Source organism: Vanessa cardui, chromosome W (assembly GCF_905220365.1).
Source record: "Vanessa cardui chromosome W, ilVanCard2.1, whole genome shotgun sequence".
NCBI lineage: Eukaryota > Metazoa > Arthropoda > Insecta > Lepidoptera > Nymphalidae > Vanessa > Vanessa cardui.
This window is the reverse complement of record NC_061153.1, coordinates 3,265,545-3,285,239: the sequence shown is the minus strand read 5'-3', so window position 1 is coordinate 3,285,239 and position 19,695 is coordinate 3,265,545. Positions and strand designations below refer to the sequence as shown.

Sequence of the window (19,695 nt, the reverse complement as noted above, 5' to 3'; positions counted from 1 at the left end):
AGTTACGACTGAATCTATATGTTTATCAAATCTTAATTGGCTCTCAAAAAATATTCCCAAATCACGAACTGTATTACAACTTTTTATCACTTGGTCTGAAATATAGTAAGAAGTTAACATTGGTTGTTTCTTTCTAGTAAAAGTAACGTGGATACATTTGGAAGAATTCAAATACATTCGATTACATTTGCACCAATTAATTAATCTATTGATGTCCTCTTGTAGTAAAATCATATCCGATTCATTCTTAATAACCTTTACTATTTTAAGATCGTCAGCGAACATGTACGCGTTTAAAGAAAGAAAGAAAGAAAGAACACTTTTATTTGGGACCGTACAAAAATATCAAAATATATATAAGTTACTTCAAAATTAGAAATAAATAAAAAAAAGAAAGTAACCAAGGAAAAACAACTTAAATTACTATTAACATTTACACGAAAAAACATTTACAAAAATTAACAATAAAAATTTTTATAAATAAAAAAAAACCGCCTTCAAAAATGAACTAAAAAGAAAAAAATAATCAGTTACATCCATATCCAATTTACGATTTTTTAATCACCTCTCAAAGTCGGTGCCATCATTGCTAATATAGGTACATAATACATACATACAAAAACTAAATCTATTTATTGTATAGATGACACCATTAGACAAACCTTACTATCGATACAAATTAAATGATTTCAATATAGGAATTTATTTACTTTGTTGGCACCGACTTCAAAAGGTGATTAAAAAATCGTAAATTGGATATGGATGTAACTGATTATTTTTTTCTTTTTAGTTCATTTTTGAAGGCGGTTTTTTTTTATTTATAAAAATTTATTTACTGCTTTTCAGTGTTGTTTTGTTATTTATAATTACAATTGGTAAATATTCTTATTCTTATATATAATAGTTGTTCATAAAGAATCCCATTATTTGGCTTTCGACTCTAAACATAACTCAACGCCGTTTCAATACGATATGGACTGCAACTCAAATTAAGCGTTACCTAAGTTACAATAGCCTAATGTTAACTGTTCATCGCCAATTAGACAATACCATTTTTCCCGATGCAATGCCGTTAATCATTGAGGAGTTCTCCTGGTAGTCCACCATCAGCTAGACTTCATCATAGGCATGTTTACTAACATCAATTGCTTGACGACTATCTTAAAGAAATAGAACTAAACCCGTAAAATAGTTACTTACTAAAAGGTTCCGATTACCAGTTGTGGTCTTCATCATCAGTTCCACTTCATCAAATGTCACTTTTCGTGAGCATATGACCAAGGTACTTTGAATAAAACCGAAATCACTATAGGTGCGCCTATAAAATTTGAGGAGTTCCCTCGATTACTCCAGGATCCCATCATCAGATCCTGACATTGATGACAATGGGACCACCTGTAAAACATGCCCTTTCAAACAAAAAAAGAATTGTCAAAATCGGCCCAGCCATCTTCGAGTAATTCGGTAACATACATAAAAAATAAAAAAAAAAAAAAAAAAAAAAAAGGCCCCGACGAATTGAGAACCTCCTCCTTTTTTTGAAGTCGGTTAAAAATTTAATTGATACAAAAAAAAGGGTTAAAAGAAACAAAAAAAAAATTCTATATTACAATAAACATATATGACGTGTCCCAAATAGGTGTACCATTCAGCAATTAATAGGCGTGGACACCTAATGCTGGTTTTCAATGGTACCCTTTTTGATAACTACTGACGGGCGGTGACCAAGTTATAATGCAAGTACTTAGATTAATATAAATATATATAGAATAGACAATTGTTAGGTCTTTTAATTTTTGATTTATATTTTTAAAAAAAAGGCTTGTTTATAAAAACTAATTTCTAGTATAGCAACACTTAATTCGTAAAATATTTGGCGGGCTGCTCGACGATTGGCTGATGACAACGTGATGTCATGAACATGAGCCAATCGGGAGCAGAGTTTTATGGCGGGAAAAAGTGACATTCTTCTTGGCTGGTTGGCGGTGGGGCATTCTGGCGCGAACTTGAAAAGACGAAAGTCTAGTCGAGATATATTGATATAATTGTAGTCGAGATATATTGATATAATTGTAGTCGAGATATATTGATATAATTGTATGTCGAGATATATTGATATAATTGTATAATTTATATTGTAGTACTGCTATAATATTTGATCGAATAGTATATGTAAATGAGTGCAGTGTAAAGTCTATTAAACTTAATAAGTAGATTGTGGTGTTTCTTTGCGAGTGATCTCACATTTCAGAAGCGGGATTCTGCAACCAAAACATTTCAGACCATGTCAGAAACGCCGGTTAGAAGGCTAGAAACTCCATGTCGAAGTCGCAAGGAGCCTCACTCTGCCGCGCGGAGTCGAAGTCGAAGGTTGTCAGAAGATCGTCATCGGCCAGAGCTGGACATGGAACTGAGCCGGGAGCGTCTTCGCATACTGGAGGATGAAGTAAGACGGGAGCGCAGCCGTATGCGAGTCGCCGCTGACGCCGATCGTGCTTCGCATCACACGGAGCTACGAGACGACAGCCGTTGCCGCTCCTCCGCCGCGGAACGGCGCCGAGACGCAGAGCTACGTGCAGAGCATCGTGTGGAGCGCGAGCAGTTGCAGCGCGACCACGCCCAACGGACAGAAAGGTCACGTAGCCCGACTTTTTCAAAAAAAGATTTGTTCGATATTATTAAGAATTTGAGGGATGGTCTAGCATTACCACCTGTGAACCAAAGCGCATCACAACAATTGCAGAAAATTGATCATAAAAATATATTGCCGGATTTTAATCCATCGATCGATGGACGTATGGTTAAAAAAGGTTAATGAGTGCGCTTCGGTTTACAGTTGGGATGAAAGAACCACCATTCATTTTGCTATGCAGAAATTGCAAGGTCTGGCCAAAACGTGGTACGAAAGTTTAAATACTATCTTATATACGTGGCAAGAATGGCAAGCAAAATTGTTAAGTGCATTTCCGTGCGAACAGAACTATGGCCAGACCTTGGAAGACATGATCAAGAGAAGAGTAGATACAACGAATCCATAGTGTGTTACTACGAGAAATTAAGTCTAGTTAATCAATGTGATATAGTCGGTACTCGCGCAGTAGAATGTATAATACATGGCATTACAGATAAGACACTCAAATCGGGAGCTTTAGCATTACGTTGTACACATCCTGATCAGATTTTACAGTATTTAATTAGTAAAAGGGATTACAATCAATCCGGTCCGGACAGATTTCATGCTAGGAGTAGGAATTTTGATAGTTCTCAGGGTTCTAACACGACGAACTCTAGGCAAATGGCTAGACCAGATCGGTATGCAGCCGGATGCTACAATTGTAAGGAAAGGGGCCATAGTTTCTTGCACTGCCCTAAACCACTGCTAAGGTGCACACGTTGCAATAAGACAGGTCACGTTGCGGAAAAATGTTTAAGTAGGTTAGATGATAAAACAACTAGTGGTAATGGTACGGTGCAGAAGGCTATGCGAATTGATTTTATGAAAAACGAAAACACAAGTATCAATGTTTGCCCTAGTACGAAATTTATGAAAGAAATAAAAGTTAATGGTTTTGTACTTCAAGCTTTCATTGATTTCGGAAGCGATGTTACTTTGATTAAAGAATCTACAGCTAGGGAACTAGGGATATCTCACGACAATATTCCTACACTTATGAAGGGATTTGGGAATAGTGTGGTTCAATCGTTAGGTAATTTGACTGTTTACATTAGTGTTGATGGTGTAGAAGCTAAGGTTGTTTCTAAGGTAGTGAGTGATCATCTGCTAGAGGTTGCTGTACTAATAGGACAGTCGTTCACAGAGCAGTCTCATATATCGGTCTATAAAGATATCGTAAAATTGTAACGTAGTCCACGTTACAATTTTACGATATTGGGAATGAGATGCCTTATTCTGGAGTTATTGATAAGAGTGACAATTTGTTGAGATTTTCAATAGCCAGAACAGTTGACATATATGGTTCAGCGTCTGTTAGAGTAGAAACTAGGCCGGCGTTCGATGGTGAAGTTCTTTTGAAGTATATGATTTCGGGAAAACCTAATCAACAATATATAATTGTTGGTGGCATTCATCGTTCAATAGATGGTTATATTGTCGTAATGGTCGTGCCTTGTTCTGATTTTTGCCGTATATCGCCTAAGCACGTTTTTTGCCGCGGTGAAAGAGTAGATGTTGTAAATAGGGTCGTCAATGAGACTGTTGTAGAAATTGAGCAGGGGTTTGACGAAAGCCAGGTGCGCGTGGGTGAAGGAATCTCTGAAGATGTAAGGCGAGATCTCGTAAAAATACTTAAGAAATATCAACATTGTTTTGCATATTCCTTAAAGGAGCTGGGTTGTACCAATGTCACCGAAATGAGTATAGAACTTAAAGTCAGCGTCCAGTCGTTTATCGTCCATACAGGTTGTCGCACCACGAGCGGGAGAAGGTACGTTCTATGGTTGGTGATATGCTAGATGCTGGAGTGATACGAGAATCTGTTTCCGACTATGCCAGTCCTATTCTGCTCGTGCGGAAAAAAGACGGTTCTTCGAGGTTATGTGTTGATTATCGCATGCTTAATTCGGTGACGGTTAAAGAGAGATATCCTATGCCTCTTATTGAAGATGAGATAGCACGTCTCGCTGGGCAATCTTGTTTCATCACCCTCGACCTAGCCTCTGGCTATTATCAGGTGCCGATTTCGGAACCGAGTAAGCATTTGACCTCATTCGTTACACCGGACGGCCAATACGAGTACAATCGTATGCCGTTCGGGCTAGCTAATGCACCTGCCGTATTCCAACGTATGATGAATACAATACTAGGTTCAGCTCGTTTTACTAAAGCAACAGCGTACATTGATGACATCCTCATTTTCGGTAAAGACGTTAATCAGTGTTTAGAACGATTGGAAGAAGTTTTACAAATGTTAGAGAAGGCGAGACTTACCCTAAATTTGGCAAAATGCGAGTTCTTGAAAGACAAGGTAGACTATTTAGGTAATGAAATTAGTGCACATGGTATCAGGCCCGGTGAAAAGAAAATACGTAGTGTTATTAATTTTCCAAAACCTGAAAATATACACAACGTCCGGCAATTTCTAGGACTTGCCAGCTACTTTCGTAAATTTATAGAAAATTTTGCGCAGATCTCGTCTCCTCTTAGCAAATTACTTAAGAAAGACACGTCCTGGGTATGGAACGAAGATCAAGAACAAGTTTGAGAGGCTAAAAGAAATATTAGCTAGTAGACCGGTTCTAGCGATATATGACCCTGCCGCGGAATCGGAATTACACACCGATGCTAGTAGGCTAGGGATCGGTGGCATTCTTCTACAGCGATCGCAAGGCTGCGCGAATTTCCACCCTGTTGCATACTATAGTCGGCAGACTTCTCCCGAAGAGAAGAACTTCCACTCTTACGAGTTAGAAACCCTTGCAGTAGTTTGTTCTCTTCGTAAATTTAGAGTTTATCTGCTAGGGAAAGAATTCAAAATTGTTACAGATTGCAGCGCCTTGCGTTCCACGTTCTCAAAGCGGGATCTAATCCCAAGAATAGCACGGTGGTGGTTGACGCTACAAGAATTTAACTGTACAGTTGAATATAGGGCTGGTACTAAAATGAACCATGTAGACGCTTTGTCTCGAAATCTTGTAGAACCATCGGAAAATCTCGAGGTTCAGTTTCCAATGATATTGTCCATTAGTAGCGATGATTGGCTTCATACACTCCAACTAGGTGACTCGGAGCTATGCAGAATAATAGACATATTAAATAGCGATCTAGACGAAAAGGGCCTGCGATACATTAAGAAGAATTATATCATTAAAAATAATCGATTATTTTGTTACTTGAATGGGGATCAGGATAGTATTAGATGGGTAGTTCCAAAGGGTGCAAGGTGGCAAATATGTAAGCTTAATCATGACGATATTGGACACTTTGGGGTTGAGAAAACTTTAGAGAGAATTAAAAATAATTATTGGTTCCCAAAGATGTCCAGGTTCGTCAAGAAATATGTGGGAGCTTGCATTGAGTGTGCATATGCAAAAAACAACTGTGCTACTAGGGAGGGTTTACTGCACCCCATTGCCAAAGTAGAAATACCATTTCATAGTTTGCATGTGGACCACCTTGGACCCTTTGTGAAGTCTAATAGAGGTTTTACTTACCTGTTAGTTATTGTGGACGGTTTTACCAAGTTTTGCTTTCTCAAACCCGTTAGAAACACCAACACCCAAAACGTAGTTAGGGTTCTGGAGGATATCTTCAGCACTTTCAGGAATCCTGACCGTCTCATAAGTGATCGCGGTAGTTGTCTTACGTCACATTCGTTCAAGCGTTTTTGTCTAGATAGGGGGATAAAACATGTTCTAAATGCAGTAGCTAGCCCCGGATCAAACGGTCAGGTAGAACGGTACAATAGAACAATATTAGATTCTCTGAAGGCATTTAGTATTAAGCATGGTGAAAAAGAATGGGATAAAAACTTAGGTAAAATTCAACGGGGACTCAATAACACTATTCAAAAAACAATAGGAAGGAAACCATCAGAAGTAATGTTCGGAACCTCTATGAACAGCGAATTTAACCCTATGCTTAATGACGCCACAAGTAATGCTAATAGTAGTAATAACGAAGATTTAGATGTCATACGAAGAAGTTAAAGCTAGAATAGATAGGGAGCAGGTTAAGCAGAAGGATAGGTATGATAGTAATCGAAAACCGGCGCGTACCTATCATGAAGGTGACCTAGTAAAAATAACACAGACATGTTTTAATAACGATGGACAAAGCAAGAAACTCATGCCCTCTTTTATTGTCCATATCGCGTTAGTAAGGTATTAGGCAGTGACCGTTATGTTGTAGCACCCATACCGGGCTTAGGGTATACCAAAAACAGACGCCCAACGACCGTTGCTGCAGACCGCATGAAGCCATGGATTCATGTGGCTGCTCTAGAGGTCGATGAGACCGACGAAGTTGATAGCTATTTTAACAACGAAATTAATACTGACAATATTTCGAACTAGTTTACTAACATCTTATTGTATGCCAAATTAAGGATTTGTTATGTACAGAATATTTTTCGTTGTTACAGAGCCAGCATGCGAGAATCGATCGGTTCGCAGGCTGAACACTACGAATGTTAGAGAGAGACCTACGGCTGCTCCACGAGGATAAATCGATCGGCTCGTGCGGGCGTCGCTAGGCATCCTGATTAATCGATCGTTCAGGAGGTTAGGGCGCCCTGATTAATCGATCGTTCAGGGATCTAGTTTGTTTACGACATAAATCGATCGGTCGTAAACTTACTCTGTTGTATGACCCAATTAATCGATCGTTTGGGTTCATTTCGATAAACTATTTAAGAGGTTTCGTTACATATATGCAGAAGTCGAATATAATGTAATGAATTGATTAAATATTTAATATTATTCTTAAAATGTATTTTGTTAACTATGCTCAATGTAATTGATATCAATTGATAAGTTGTTAAATCAATGACTTTTTCAGTTAGTAAAGATAATCGATCATTTAACTGTCTGGTTAGTTTTGTGACATAAGTCGATCGGTCGTAAACTTACCCATCGTTCTTCTTCTTCTTATCGTTTGGGTTAGTTTCGAAAAAAATAGCAAAAGATTTCGTTATAAATATGTATTTGATATATGTATAATCGTTGTAACTCAATTTTACTGTTTTATTAAATTTATAACAAGTTTATTAGTTGATGGAATGGAAGAGGAGGCCTTATCCCAGCAGTGGGAAATTTACAGGCTGTTACTTTACTTTACCTTACTTTTATTAGTTGATTGCGAATAGTATGTAATAATTCTATATTAAAGACATTTGTTATAATATTGGCTGATGACAACGTGATGTCATGAACATGAGCCAATCGGGAGCAGAGTTTTATGGCGGGAAAAAGTGACATTCTTCTTGGCTGGTTGGCGGTGGGGCATTCTGGCGCGAACTTGAAAAGACGAAAGTCTAGTCGAGATATATTGATATAATTGTATGTCGAGATATATTGATATAATTGTATAATTTATATTGTAGTACTGCTATAATATTTGATCGAATAGTATATGTAAATGAGTGCAGTGTAAAGTCTATTAAACTTAATAAGTAGATTGTGGTGTTTCTTTGGGAGTGATCTCATACAATATACATAAAATATATATTATATTCATTAAATAAATCTGCACACATTAAATAGTAATTTTTCAATATACATAGGTATCTATTATTATGTAAACAAAAAAAAGAAAAAACAAAACCAGTTACAGACAACTGGGAATGTTATCAGAATGCCACGTGCGCCGGTGGTCGCGAGACGTGCACTATAGTAATATTATTTGTTTATTCTGCGTTTATTATAAATAACAATGAACAAGAAAAGTGAGACCCAGAAAAAAAAACAAATAATTATTGGACGTTAAAGTCGATGGTGAGTTATAAATATATTATGTGAGCTCATATAAAAAATATAAATAATTATTGAAATATTATTCTTTTATTTCTAGACTACCCACGAAAGCAATAGTTAAATCAAACGGGTAACAATACTTCGTTATTAGCGGCAGTTTTCTCAGCATAGCTAACATATAGTCGATGGAACAACACGATGCAAGCAACGGAGCCATACCATTAAGGTGAGATAATACGTACATATTTATATATGTATCTATGGAAAAAAAAAATCTTTATGTTATATTTCTTATATGTATTAAATACAACCGAGATACATTTTACGTGTAATTGAATATCAATTTAGATATATATACGAGTATTAAAATATATATATATATATATATATATATATATATATATATATATATATATATATATATATATTTATAAATAAAGTAATTAAGCCGGTGGTAGACCATAGTTACGTAACTCGATAACGAAGCCAATTTTTAAGATCATATGCTATAAACATATGTACACATATACATATATACATACACATACATATACCACATACATACACATACACATAATTATACATTTATTAGTGCAATTCTAGCTATATATTAAATAAATATGTTTTGTATTTGATATTGAATGTTTTTACGGACTTCAGGATCCGAAGCGGAGGGGGGATGTTGTTCCAACACTTCGTTGCCGCGTAACGAAAACTGCCGCGGAATGCTGCTGTGCGATGAGCCGGCACGTTCAGCATATAAGCAGACGCTCTCGTTTGGTAACTTCTATTACTTTCGTGGGCCCAACTTAGTTTGCTGTACAAATATATAGGCGTTTTATTTTTAATAATACCAAATAACAAGGTGGCAAAGTGTAATTGTCTGCGGTATTCCATCTTCGCCATTCGGGCACTATTGATATATGGAGTAACATGTGCGCGAGGCGGTATTTTGTAGCAGTACCTAATACATGCATTCTGTATACGCTGAATAAGATTTTTTGTGCGAGCGAGCAATCTGGGCCCGACGACCGCATCAACATAATTAAACTTTGAAAGAACTAGAGTGTCACATAACTTTATGCGCATATCCTTACTTAGAACATCTCGGATCTGATATAAAACTTTTAATCTATAGAAACAATTGCGAGCTGTATTTATAGTGTGTTTTTCAAAGGTCAATCGCTCGTCGATCAACAAGCCCAAACTTCTCGCTTCTGTGACTCGTTCTATTCCCTCGCCTTTAATATGCACAAATGGGTTTAGGTCATTAATTAGATTCACCTGGTTTCTTGTTCCTAATAATATATATTTAGTCTTGCTCGGATTTAAAATAAGACTATGTGAATCTGACCATTCTGAAATGCGCTGAAGATCGTCATTTAAATTTTGTATAGCTAAATTCATTTCTGAGTTTTTAAATGATATGTAAATTTGTATATCGTCAGCATATATGTGATATTTACAATGTTTTATACTTTTCACTATATCGGCACAGTATAGCGCAAAAATGACAGGCCCTAATATTGATCCTTGAGGAACACCCCTGTTAACGGAGCAACAATCAGAGAGAGCTCTTGACCCATCCTCATTTATTACTTCTACAATTTGCTTACGATTTCCTATATAACTCAAAAACCATTTAATTGTGTCAAGACTGAACCCGTAATATTTTAATTTATATAATAGTAATGACCTATTGATTGTGTCAAAGGCACGCGAGAAATCCAATAAAACAAGGATTGTACCCTCACCTACGTCCTGAGCACACAAAACATTGTCAATTACATCTAACAACGCGTTAGTAGTGCTGTGATGTTTGCGAAACCCCGACTGTCTATCGGGTAAAATATTTTGAGACTCTAGGTATGCAGTTAATTGGTTACACACTATTCTTTCCAATATCTTCGAAATGCATGGTAATATGCTTATAGGACGAAGATCTTTAATCTAAGTAACATTATCTTTCTTGGGTATAGGTTTTACCAGAGCCGTCTGCCATAGGGTCGGAAACGTATTACATGAAATAGATTTATTGACAATAGTGGTAATATTTGACAATGTGATCGGTAAAGTCAGTAGCAACATATCCAATGAAATACCATCAATACCCATGGCATTCGACTTTAAGGAGCGTAAAATTTTTAAAACTTCCAGTTCATTAACATTCATTGCTATGCAGACGACAGTACCGTTGACACCTTATACACCGGCCGCGCTAATATTTCTCGGGAAAACGTCGAAGAAAACCGGAACAAACTTGTGTCTGAAATCGAGTCTTCGTTAAACGAAGTCTCGAACTGGGGCCGGCTAAATTTAGTCCATTTCAACCCCAAAAAGACGCAAGTTTGCGCGTTAACCGCTAAAAAAACACCATTTGTCGTATCTCCACGATTTGAGAACATCCCGATAGCCGCTACAGGTAGTATCGGAATACTTGGCGTTGATATTTCGAGCCTCGTTCAGTTCCGCGGTCAATTGGAAGGCAAAGCCAAATTGGCTTCAAAGAAGCTCGGTGTGCTCAGCAAGGCGAGACAGTACTTCACGTCGGCCCATCGCCTAAAACTTTACAAGGCGCAAATTCGGCCTCACATGGAGTACTGCTCTCACCTCTGGGCGGGTGCTCCCCAGTACCAGCTCCTTCCATTTGACCGCATCCAACGTAGAGCGGCTCGAATTATCGACGATCAAGCCCTTTCCGATCTCCTTGATCCTTTGGCTTTGCGTAGAGATGTTGGATCACTCTGCATCTTCTACCGAATTTTTCACGGGGAATGTTCCGAGGAATTGTTCGGATTAATCCCGGCTGCTGAATTTCACCTTCGGACATCTCGTCAAAATTCTAAGTTTCACCCGCACCATCTTGATGTCCGAAAATCCACAACAGCGCGATTTCTTAGACATTTTCTGCCTCGCACAACCACTCTGTGGAACCAGCTGTCGCCGGCGGTTTTTCCGAACCGATACGACATGGGAACCTTCAAGAAAAGAGCCTACTCCTTTCTCAAAGGCCGGCAACGCACCTGCAAGCCCCCTGGTGTTGCAGATGTCCATGGGCGGTGGTAGTCACTTTCCATCAGGTGAGCCTCCTGCTCGTTTGCCACCTATACCATAAAAAAAAAAAAAAAAAAAAAAAATCATTACTAGTAGACAATGTAAAGATAGCTGTACCGTATTTATGCAACTCGTAATAATAAATTGTCGAAAGAGAAACGTAATTGCTACCAGGGATATTTAGAAAATGATTATTTATAGTAGTCGGATTATTGATTTCTTCTGGTATAATATTATTACACTTTTGTTTTATATTAATATATTTTTTCAAGTGATTCCAAAGCACAGTTGAGTTTTTTATATTCGAGTTTATATGGTAATTAAAGTAAGCAGACTTCTCTCTATGTATTGCTTGAGTAACCTGCAATTTCAAATTTTTATAAAAACTTATACTTGTCTCTGACTGTGTCCCTTTCGCTTTTACGTGAGCCGCATCCCGACGACTCATCAACAACTTTATATTGTATGTTATCCAGGGATATTGGTTTTCCCTGATGCAGATTAATTTACTAGGTGCCAGTAAGTCAAAGACCCACAACAAGTTACTATTGAATACAGCCACCATGTCGTTTATTTCCTCGATATCAGTGACACTTTTTCAATTTATTAAATTAAGTGTCTCATTAAGATGTTCTGGATTGATGTCCTTTAATGGTCTATAAATAATAGTTTTTGGTAAAATTTTGTGTTTTTTAATACTTATTTCGCAGGATATAAACGCATGGCCTCCGAACTCAGCTACATAATCTATTCTAATCTGACTAACTAATATATTCGAACAAATTAGATCAATTAAACTTTCACTATTAGGAGTAAAATGAGTGGGTCCAGTGACATATTGTCTTAAGCCATGAGTCGATAGGAACAGGTCCAATGCTTGTTTATGAATATCTCGCGTACCCATATAATTAATATTAAAATCTCCTAACACGTATAGATGATCGTGATAGGGTAAACTACCTATTGTTTCGGTCAATGCGTCAAAAAAGGTTGCTATATTTCCCCAAGGGGGGCGGTAGGCTGTACCAATAATTATGGTTTTGCCATTTATTTTGATGGCCACATTTGCTCCACAAGAGGCGATATCGGGTGCAGCAGTGTGCGCGCAGATATACCGCGTTTGATATAAAAACCGACACCGCCACCACGTGATCGAATTTCAACCGGTTTCGGTATGTGACGCAATCGGTAACCAGGCACAACAGGAGCTCTGCCATCCTCTCCTGAGCGCAACCACGTCTCATTGATTGCTATCACATCTGCGTTATGACGCTCCATAAGAACTATGAACTCATCGTGATGTGAACCAAGCGAACCTGGGTTAAATAAGCCTAATTTAATATTTTTACTACTAATCATTTTTATCCTCAATGAAACGCAAAAAATAACAATAAATTAATAAATTGATAAATAAATAAAATGAGTATAATAACGGTGCTATAAAATAACGATAAGAATGATGAAGACAAATATAGTTATTCAAATACACATATATGTGAGATGTATACAAATATATATGTTCTATATTAGGTTCGCTCATTATTAAAAAAATTGTTTTGAAGACCGGGGACACGTCATTACTTATTATAGAGTGAATTACTAAGTGGTAATAATTTTTACTATTATAACCACCTAACGAAAATACATAATTACAGATGTTATAAGGTGTACAGAGAATTATAACAATAAAGTTCTGTAATTTAATTTTACATAGATTATATGCAGTTCTCATCAATATTCTAAATTTTACAAAGCAAGAGATATAATAATAAATAAAATTTTAACAAAAAGAAAAACCGACTTCAAACAAAACAGTATTTTAAAGCAAATTAAAATGCACTAAAAAGTAATAAAAATAATTGCATATTTAACACATTTTTGAGAGTCCTCCTAGGTAAAATGAAATGAAAAATATTAGACTACTTAAAAGTCGATTTACGATTATATAACGTAGTTATAGTTATTGTTATATTTGGAGCCGGTGTGTTTATTTTTTGATTTTAAGTGAAGCTGATGTAGACTAACATTATTTTCTTAATATAGATAGATTAAGCGTGCCGTTTATATGAATCAGAAACTACTTCAGGGACAATTTCAAAAGAAACTTTCGAATGAAGCAAAAATAGACTTTCGAAAATGCGGCTGTAATACGTCATGCGGCATAAACTACAAGGTACCACCCTCGAATGAGCTGTAATCGACCTCAGTAAACAAACTTTGCAAAAGAGCTATTCGTATTCTGTGTCGTACATCATATGACATCACATCATATACACAAAATTTGATTAAAGACAGTAAGAAATTCTGCCCCAAATCGCACCCTAACTGTAAGCCGTTTAGGAGTTCCGTCAATCTCTGTCCCTATATCTTTAAAACTACGCAACGGATTTTGATGCGGTTTTTTTTAATAGATAGTGTAATTCAAGGGGAAGGTTTGTGTATACAATTAATGAACAATATAGTAAAGAAACACTGACAATTTTAGAAGTTTGCATTGTGATGTCGTAAATAAACAAATTCTTTAGTATATTTAGTAACAGTATTGCACCCGTGAGAAGTCGGGGCGGGTCGCTACTTGATTATAATATTCGATTATGACAATTACATGAACATAACCACGTTCCGGAAGGTGATTCAAATATCTAAGTAACCCATAAATAAAAGATTCGACCGAGTATCGCTAACGTGCTCCTTAGAATTGTTCCGTTCCCTCCCGTTCCCTTAATTTGTCATGGATCCTGTGCTCAGAACCTTACCAAACTTTCACCAAACTACCCTTAAAGTATATCCTTTATAATTAAAAAAGAATCATCAAAATTGGTTAACGTGATTTTGACTTATTCACCTATTTGTCGCGCATATACATAATGCAAATTTAAGACTTATGTCGTTTTCATACGGATACCATCATCGAAAAAAAAATTAAAAAAAATGGGACCCCACGGGAAGCACTACCTTTCAAACAAAAAAAAAAAATTATCAAAATCGGTCCACCCAGTAAAAAGTTATGAGGTAACAAACATAAAAAAAAAAAAAAAAAAAAAAATACAGACGAATTGATAACCTCCTCCTTTTTGAAGTCGGTTGAAAATACACAAATCTTATACTATTATTAAAATTCAAAATTATTTTGAGCCAAAAATTTTAATTAAATCGTTTTCTGTTCTAATACGCTGTATCCGTCTCGCGTCGCATGTGAATTCTCCCGTCCCGCGTCCATACAAAGCGCCAGCCGTGACGTTTTCCCTCCTCCCTAGCCTTATAGAACAATAGGCGATTAACGCGGGTCAGATGTTCATTAATGTAGACTCGCGAGGGATTGCCGTCAGTGACACCTGTAGTATCGGTTCCGCGTCGCACGCGCGCCGCCTTTTTGATGTCGTCGCGAAGAGACCGTCGCGCTAATCGCACGATCACCGGCCGCGGGCGACTACGCTCTTCATTCGACGTCAACAGGCGATGCGGGCCGACGCGCTCGGCGCTTACTATATCGCGAGAGTCCAGAGCCATAGCCAACTTACTAGCAATCGCTTGTGTTACATGCAAAACATTCTCTCCACTCCGTTCTGCCACACCCGTTATTTGTACATCATTTAATAATGTATTCTGTTCTCTGTCATTGATGTCTGCTTTCAACTGTATGATAATATCGTGTAAATTTTCGTCTTTGCTGACACCAGAACTGGAGAATTTTTCTTCTAAAGAGGTCATGCGCCCTTCCACATTATCAACCCTCTTATTGATTTCACCCATATTTTCGTTCATTCTGGCTAATTCTAACCTGAATGAAGTCATCTCCCGCGTGACAGATATTAACTCCATCCTCAGAAGCTTCATCTCCTTAGCTAAGGATAATTCCGATGTCTTCTCCTCATTTTCTGTAGAGTTAGCGTCTATAAATATATCCGAGGGTGATTCAGTATTTACCGGGGACTTATTCTTATATTCCGGTCCGCGGCAACCTCGGCATGTCCAGCGCGCGGGGAGGCGGGAGTCATGGCTGATGTTGACGCATGACCGATGGAATACTGCATTGCACTTATTGCATTTTGCGCCATCTGTAGGCGACAAGAACTTGCCGCATTGATTGCATTTGTTGGCCATTTTGCATACAACGTAATAACTAACGTCTCCGATAGATGTCACCAAAAAAAAATATTTTTATGTAATATAAATTAACGAAATGAAATATTGTTATAGTAATGTAAGTAATAATAGTCACTAATAATGTTTATGTATTTAAACAGACGAGATAATTATAATGTAAACAGAATAAAAGGTAAAAATATTTGTTGTTTTATTTGGGTGGGGGTATATACGCGTCAGCTGATCCAATCAGCTGATTAACGAAGCACAGAAATCACTATATTTGTAACTTTTATCAGTGTAATTTTATTTTCACTCACAGACTGTTTACTCACTTAAAGTTTTTTTGAAGTTTTTGTCGATTTCGACAAGTTTTACTATTTTTAACTTAGTAAATTAATAAGACACACTAGTCACCGCCAAACGTCAGTTTTTTTTTTTTTTAGTATATAAGTCAGCCAGATCATTTACAAATAGAATAAAAAATAGTGGACCCAGGTTTGATCCTTGAGGGACCCCGGATGTAGCACTAAAAGATTCTGAGTGGCTTCCGTCAATCACTACACATCCTTTCCTGTCATGAAGATAAGACCCACACCACGATAAAAACAAACCTGTAATACCAAAGCTTTTAAGTTTTTCCAAAAGTATATCATGATCAACCTTGTCAAAAGCTTTAGAAAAAGCACTATATATTACATCTACTTGTTTGTTATCATCCACTGCCTTTATGAGATTTGTTACATATGACAGTAGATTAGTATTTGTGGACCTTTTGGCAATAAATCCATGTTGTCGTTCAGACAAGAGGTGTCTGACATGGTCAAAGATGAAAGGATAAATAAGTGATTCAAATAGTTTAGATTTAGGTTTCTCTGTCCCTATATCTTTAAATCTACGCAACGGATTTTGATGCGGTTTTTTTTAATAGGTAGTGTGATTCCAGGGGAAGGTTAGTATATATAATACATGAACAATATAGTAAATAAAGAAACACTGATAATTTTAGAAGTTTGCAATGTGATGTCGTAAATAAACAAATTCTGTAGTATATTTAGTATCAGTATTGCACCCGTGCGAAGCCGGGGTGGGTTGCTAGTTGATTATAATATTCGACTATGATAATTACATAAACATAACCACATTACGGAAGGTGACTCAAATATCCAAATAACCTATAAATATAAAAGATTCGACCGAGTATCGCTAAGGCTCAATTTATACTAGCGCAGAGTCGAAGCGCATCGAAGCGTCTATCCAAAACTGAACATAACAAATTCAACCTTAGCGCCATGTCGTAACGCACACATTACTACTGAGATTTTAAAAAGACGCGCGCATTCTTCGGAGTTCGCGCGTCTGCGCATGATCAACGCTGATTGGTGCGCGCGCATTCTCGCGAATCCATGCGCCCACTAGCGAACCTACGCGTCATCAGTCGGGAATTGGCCTGCGTCGTGTTGATCAAGATGGACTCGGACGAAAAATTAATTTATCTGGTGCAAAAATATGAATGCCTATTTAATCCCAAAGCTAAAAATTACAGTGATAAACATTCGAAAAATAACGCTTGGGAAAAAGTTAGCGGGGAAATGAAATTAACTGTAAGTAAAACAAGTATTTATTATTTATTACACAATATTTTCGCTGCCGTGCGATGTTGCTGTTGGGGTGCGGCGTGGGGTGGCGCCAAAAAAATATGTTTGACAATTTAATTGTTAAACATATTTTTATCTCTTGCTTAACATCGTGATATCATTTCATTTTGCCATGGTACTGCCCCATGTTCAGAAATGAAATAAGTTTTGAAGTTCTCTCTGATATTCATCGCGTCCACATTTTGATTACCGGTTATGTCCATGTCTTGGCTGTCAAATGAATAATTTTGTAAAATGTTATTATTAGACAGGGCAATGTCTTCAGACCCAAAATCTCCCAAAGTGTAATTATGCAGGCACGTGCATGCAAGAATCATCGTATCTAAAAACTTTGGTTGCATTCTTATACGTTTTTGAAAAACTTCAAATTTCTGTTGTCATATTCCGAATGAACTTTCCACTAGACGCCTTGCTCGACTTAAACGATAATTAAAGATTTTCTTCTCGCTATTGTTTAACACCTGACTTCCAGGATAAGGTCTCATAATGTGTTCACACAATGGGAATGCTTCGTCCCCAACAAAAACATGAGGAACTGGTACTCTCGTACCTGGCAAGTATTTATTTGGCGGTATACCAAGCATATTATTTTGTAATAGTTGTCCAAATTTGGAACTGCTTAATATGCCGCTATCGTTGTTACGCCCAAATGCTCCAATATCTACTACAATAAATTTATATTTAGCGTCAGTAATAGCTAACAAAACAGTGCTGAAAAACTTTTTATAATTGTAGTAGAGACTTCCGCTATTCCAGGGTGCCCTTATATTGACATGTTTACCGTCAATCGCTCCTATACAATTAGGATAATTCCATAACCTTCTAAAATCATCCTCGATTTTAACTCATGATTCTGACGTTGGTTTTGGCATAACAATGGGTCGTAAATATTTCCAAATTGCGGCACAAATTTCGTGTACAATCATCCAAACTGTAGCATAGCCCATTCGAAAAGTATGAGCCAGTGCTTTGAAACTGATAGCAGTAGTTAGGAATCTGTAACAAATTAATGAAGTTTACTAGATACATATTTTTATTAAACGGTTTTTTTTTCTAGTGTCCGAATGTCAGAAACAATGGAAGAAACTTCGTGACTGTTACAAAAAGGCTCTTAGATTGAGACAATATAAAAGCGGTTCTGCTCGAAAAACTGAAAAACCAATTAAATTTGAGAAGGAGTTAGAATTTTTAAAGCCATACCTACAGGACAGATCACAGACATCAAACCTTGATTTTTCTGATAATAGTTTAGACATAGACACAGAAGACATCTCTATTATAGAGTCACAAACATGTGACGTCGGGGAAAGTTCACGCTCTGATTCGGCATTATCAAATCATACTACCAGAAATAAACCACTACCTCTATCGGAAAAATTATTCAGACAATATGTCGAGGCCAAAGGAAAGGAAGAAGATCCATTAGATGCGTTTTTTCTATCAATGAGTAAATCAGTAAAAAATATGCCCATACGAACTCAAGCTGAATTAAAACGGGCAATACTTGGCCTGGTTACTGACGCAGAAGTAAAACTTGCTTCCGAGGAAAGCACCATTACTCCATCATCTATGATTAACTGCTATGGAACACAACAACAGCAAATTTATTCCTCACCATCAACTTCAACTTGCATCCCACCCACTACTTATTGTCCACCATCTACTTCAACCACGCCACCCAACCATTCAAATTACGGCACTATATCCAACACAACAGCATCTGCTCCACCATCACCTTACATACCACAACCTATTTCGAGAACACAGCAACAGCGGCAATCAAAATTTGACGAATTCGAATTTACTTATAATGACTGATTATAATGACCATAATAATTGTGATTTTACATGGTGAATAATTATTGCAAATTTTTAAATAAAGAGTCTTGAAATACAAGCTTGTTTAATTATGCTATTCTATCTAAGGGATGATAATTGATAAAATTTAAGTTGAACAACCAAGAAGCGTTTAACACCTTGTGCGTAAGTTAGTCAAAGTGTTTACAATCGTATGAAAGCTTAAAACTCGCCTTAAGCGGACTGATATTCGCTCTTCAACGGAAATGGGTATCGATAGATTTGTTTCTTCTTTCTCAATGTGTGGTCTCAAAATATTAACTAGATTTGTAAATTGATCGTAGTTCATTTTATAATAGTTGTAAAAAAAACTCGGGTATCTATATAAATCAATACAAAAAGTAGCAAATTCACCACAAATACGTCTTTTCTTCCACAAGTTGTGAACACTATAATTCCGCTTTCTTTTTTTTCTGTCTTCGTTTTCTTGTTCTTCAACTTCCGATATAAGTAATATCATAGCAAGATCAATGTCAACCATTTTACACGCGGTTCAGCTACGAGAGTCAACTGGCAAGTGATTCAATAGCACCGCTGTTGACACGTAAAAGAGTGCGGCTTCGCTTTAGTTGCGAAGAATTTGACGCTTCGATGCGTTTGGACTCTGCGC

At 36.9% G+C, this 19,695-nt stretch overlaps 2 protein-coding genes and 1 pseudogene across 2 annotated transcripts; all 3 read left to right on the top strand.

Moving 5' to 3' along the window:
* The first annotated feature begins 2,284 nt into the window (after positions 1-2,284).
* LOC124542437 lies at positions 2,285-5,222 on the top strand (annotated as a pseudogene).
* Positions 5,223-5,994: 772 nt separating this feature from the next.
* LOC124542436 (uncharacterized protein K02A2.6-like) lies at positions 5,995-6,666 on the top strand. The gene has a single exon (XM_047120385.1). It carries the CDS (start codon positions 5,995-5,997, stop codon positions 6,664-6,666), a length of 672 nt encoding a protein of 223 aa, XP_046976341.1.
* Positions 6,667-17,039: 10,373 nt separating this feature from the next.
* On the top strand, positions 17,040-19,046 carry LOC124542435. The gene is made up of 2 exons (XM_047120384.1): positions 17,040-17,178; positions 18,286-19,046. Exons 1-2 carry the CDS (start codon positions 17,040-17,042, stop codon positions 19,044-19,046), a joined length of 900 nt encoding a protein of 299 aa, XP_046976340.1.
* Positions 19,047-19,695: the final 649 nt, after the last annotated feature.

Bases quoted from the DNA above. Each gene is read 5' to 3' on its own strand.
- LOC124542435 (XM_047120384.1), top strand. From the start codon at position 17,040: ATGGACTCGGACGAAAAATTAATTTATCTGGTGCAAAAATATGAATGC. The intron at 17,179-18,285 runs GTAAAACAAGTA...TTTTTTTTCTAG, and splicing joins GGAAATGAAATTAACTGTAA to TGTCCGAATGTCAGAAACAA.
- LOC124542436 (XM_047120385.1), top strand. From the start codon at position 5,995: ATGTCCAGGTTCGTCAAGAAATATGTGGGAGCTTGCATTGAGTGTGCA.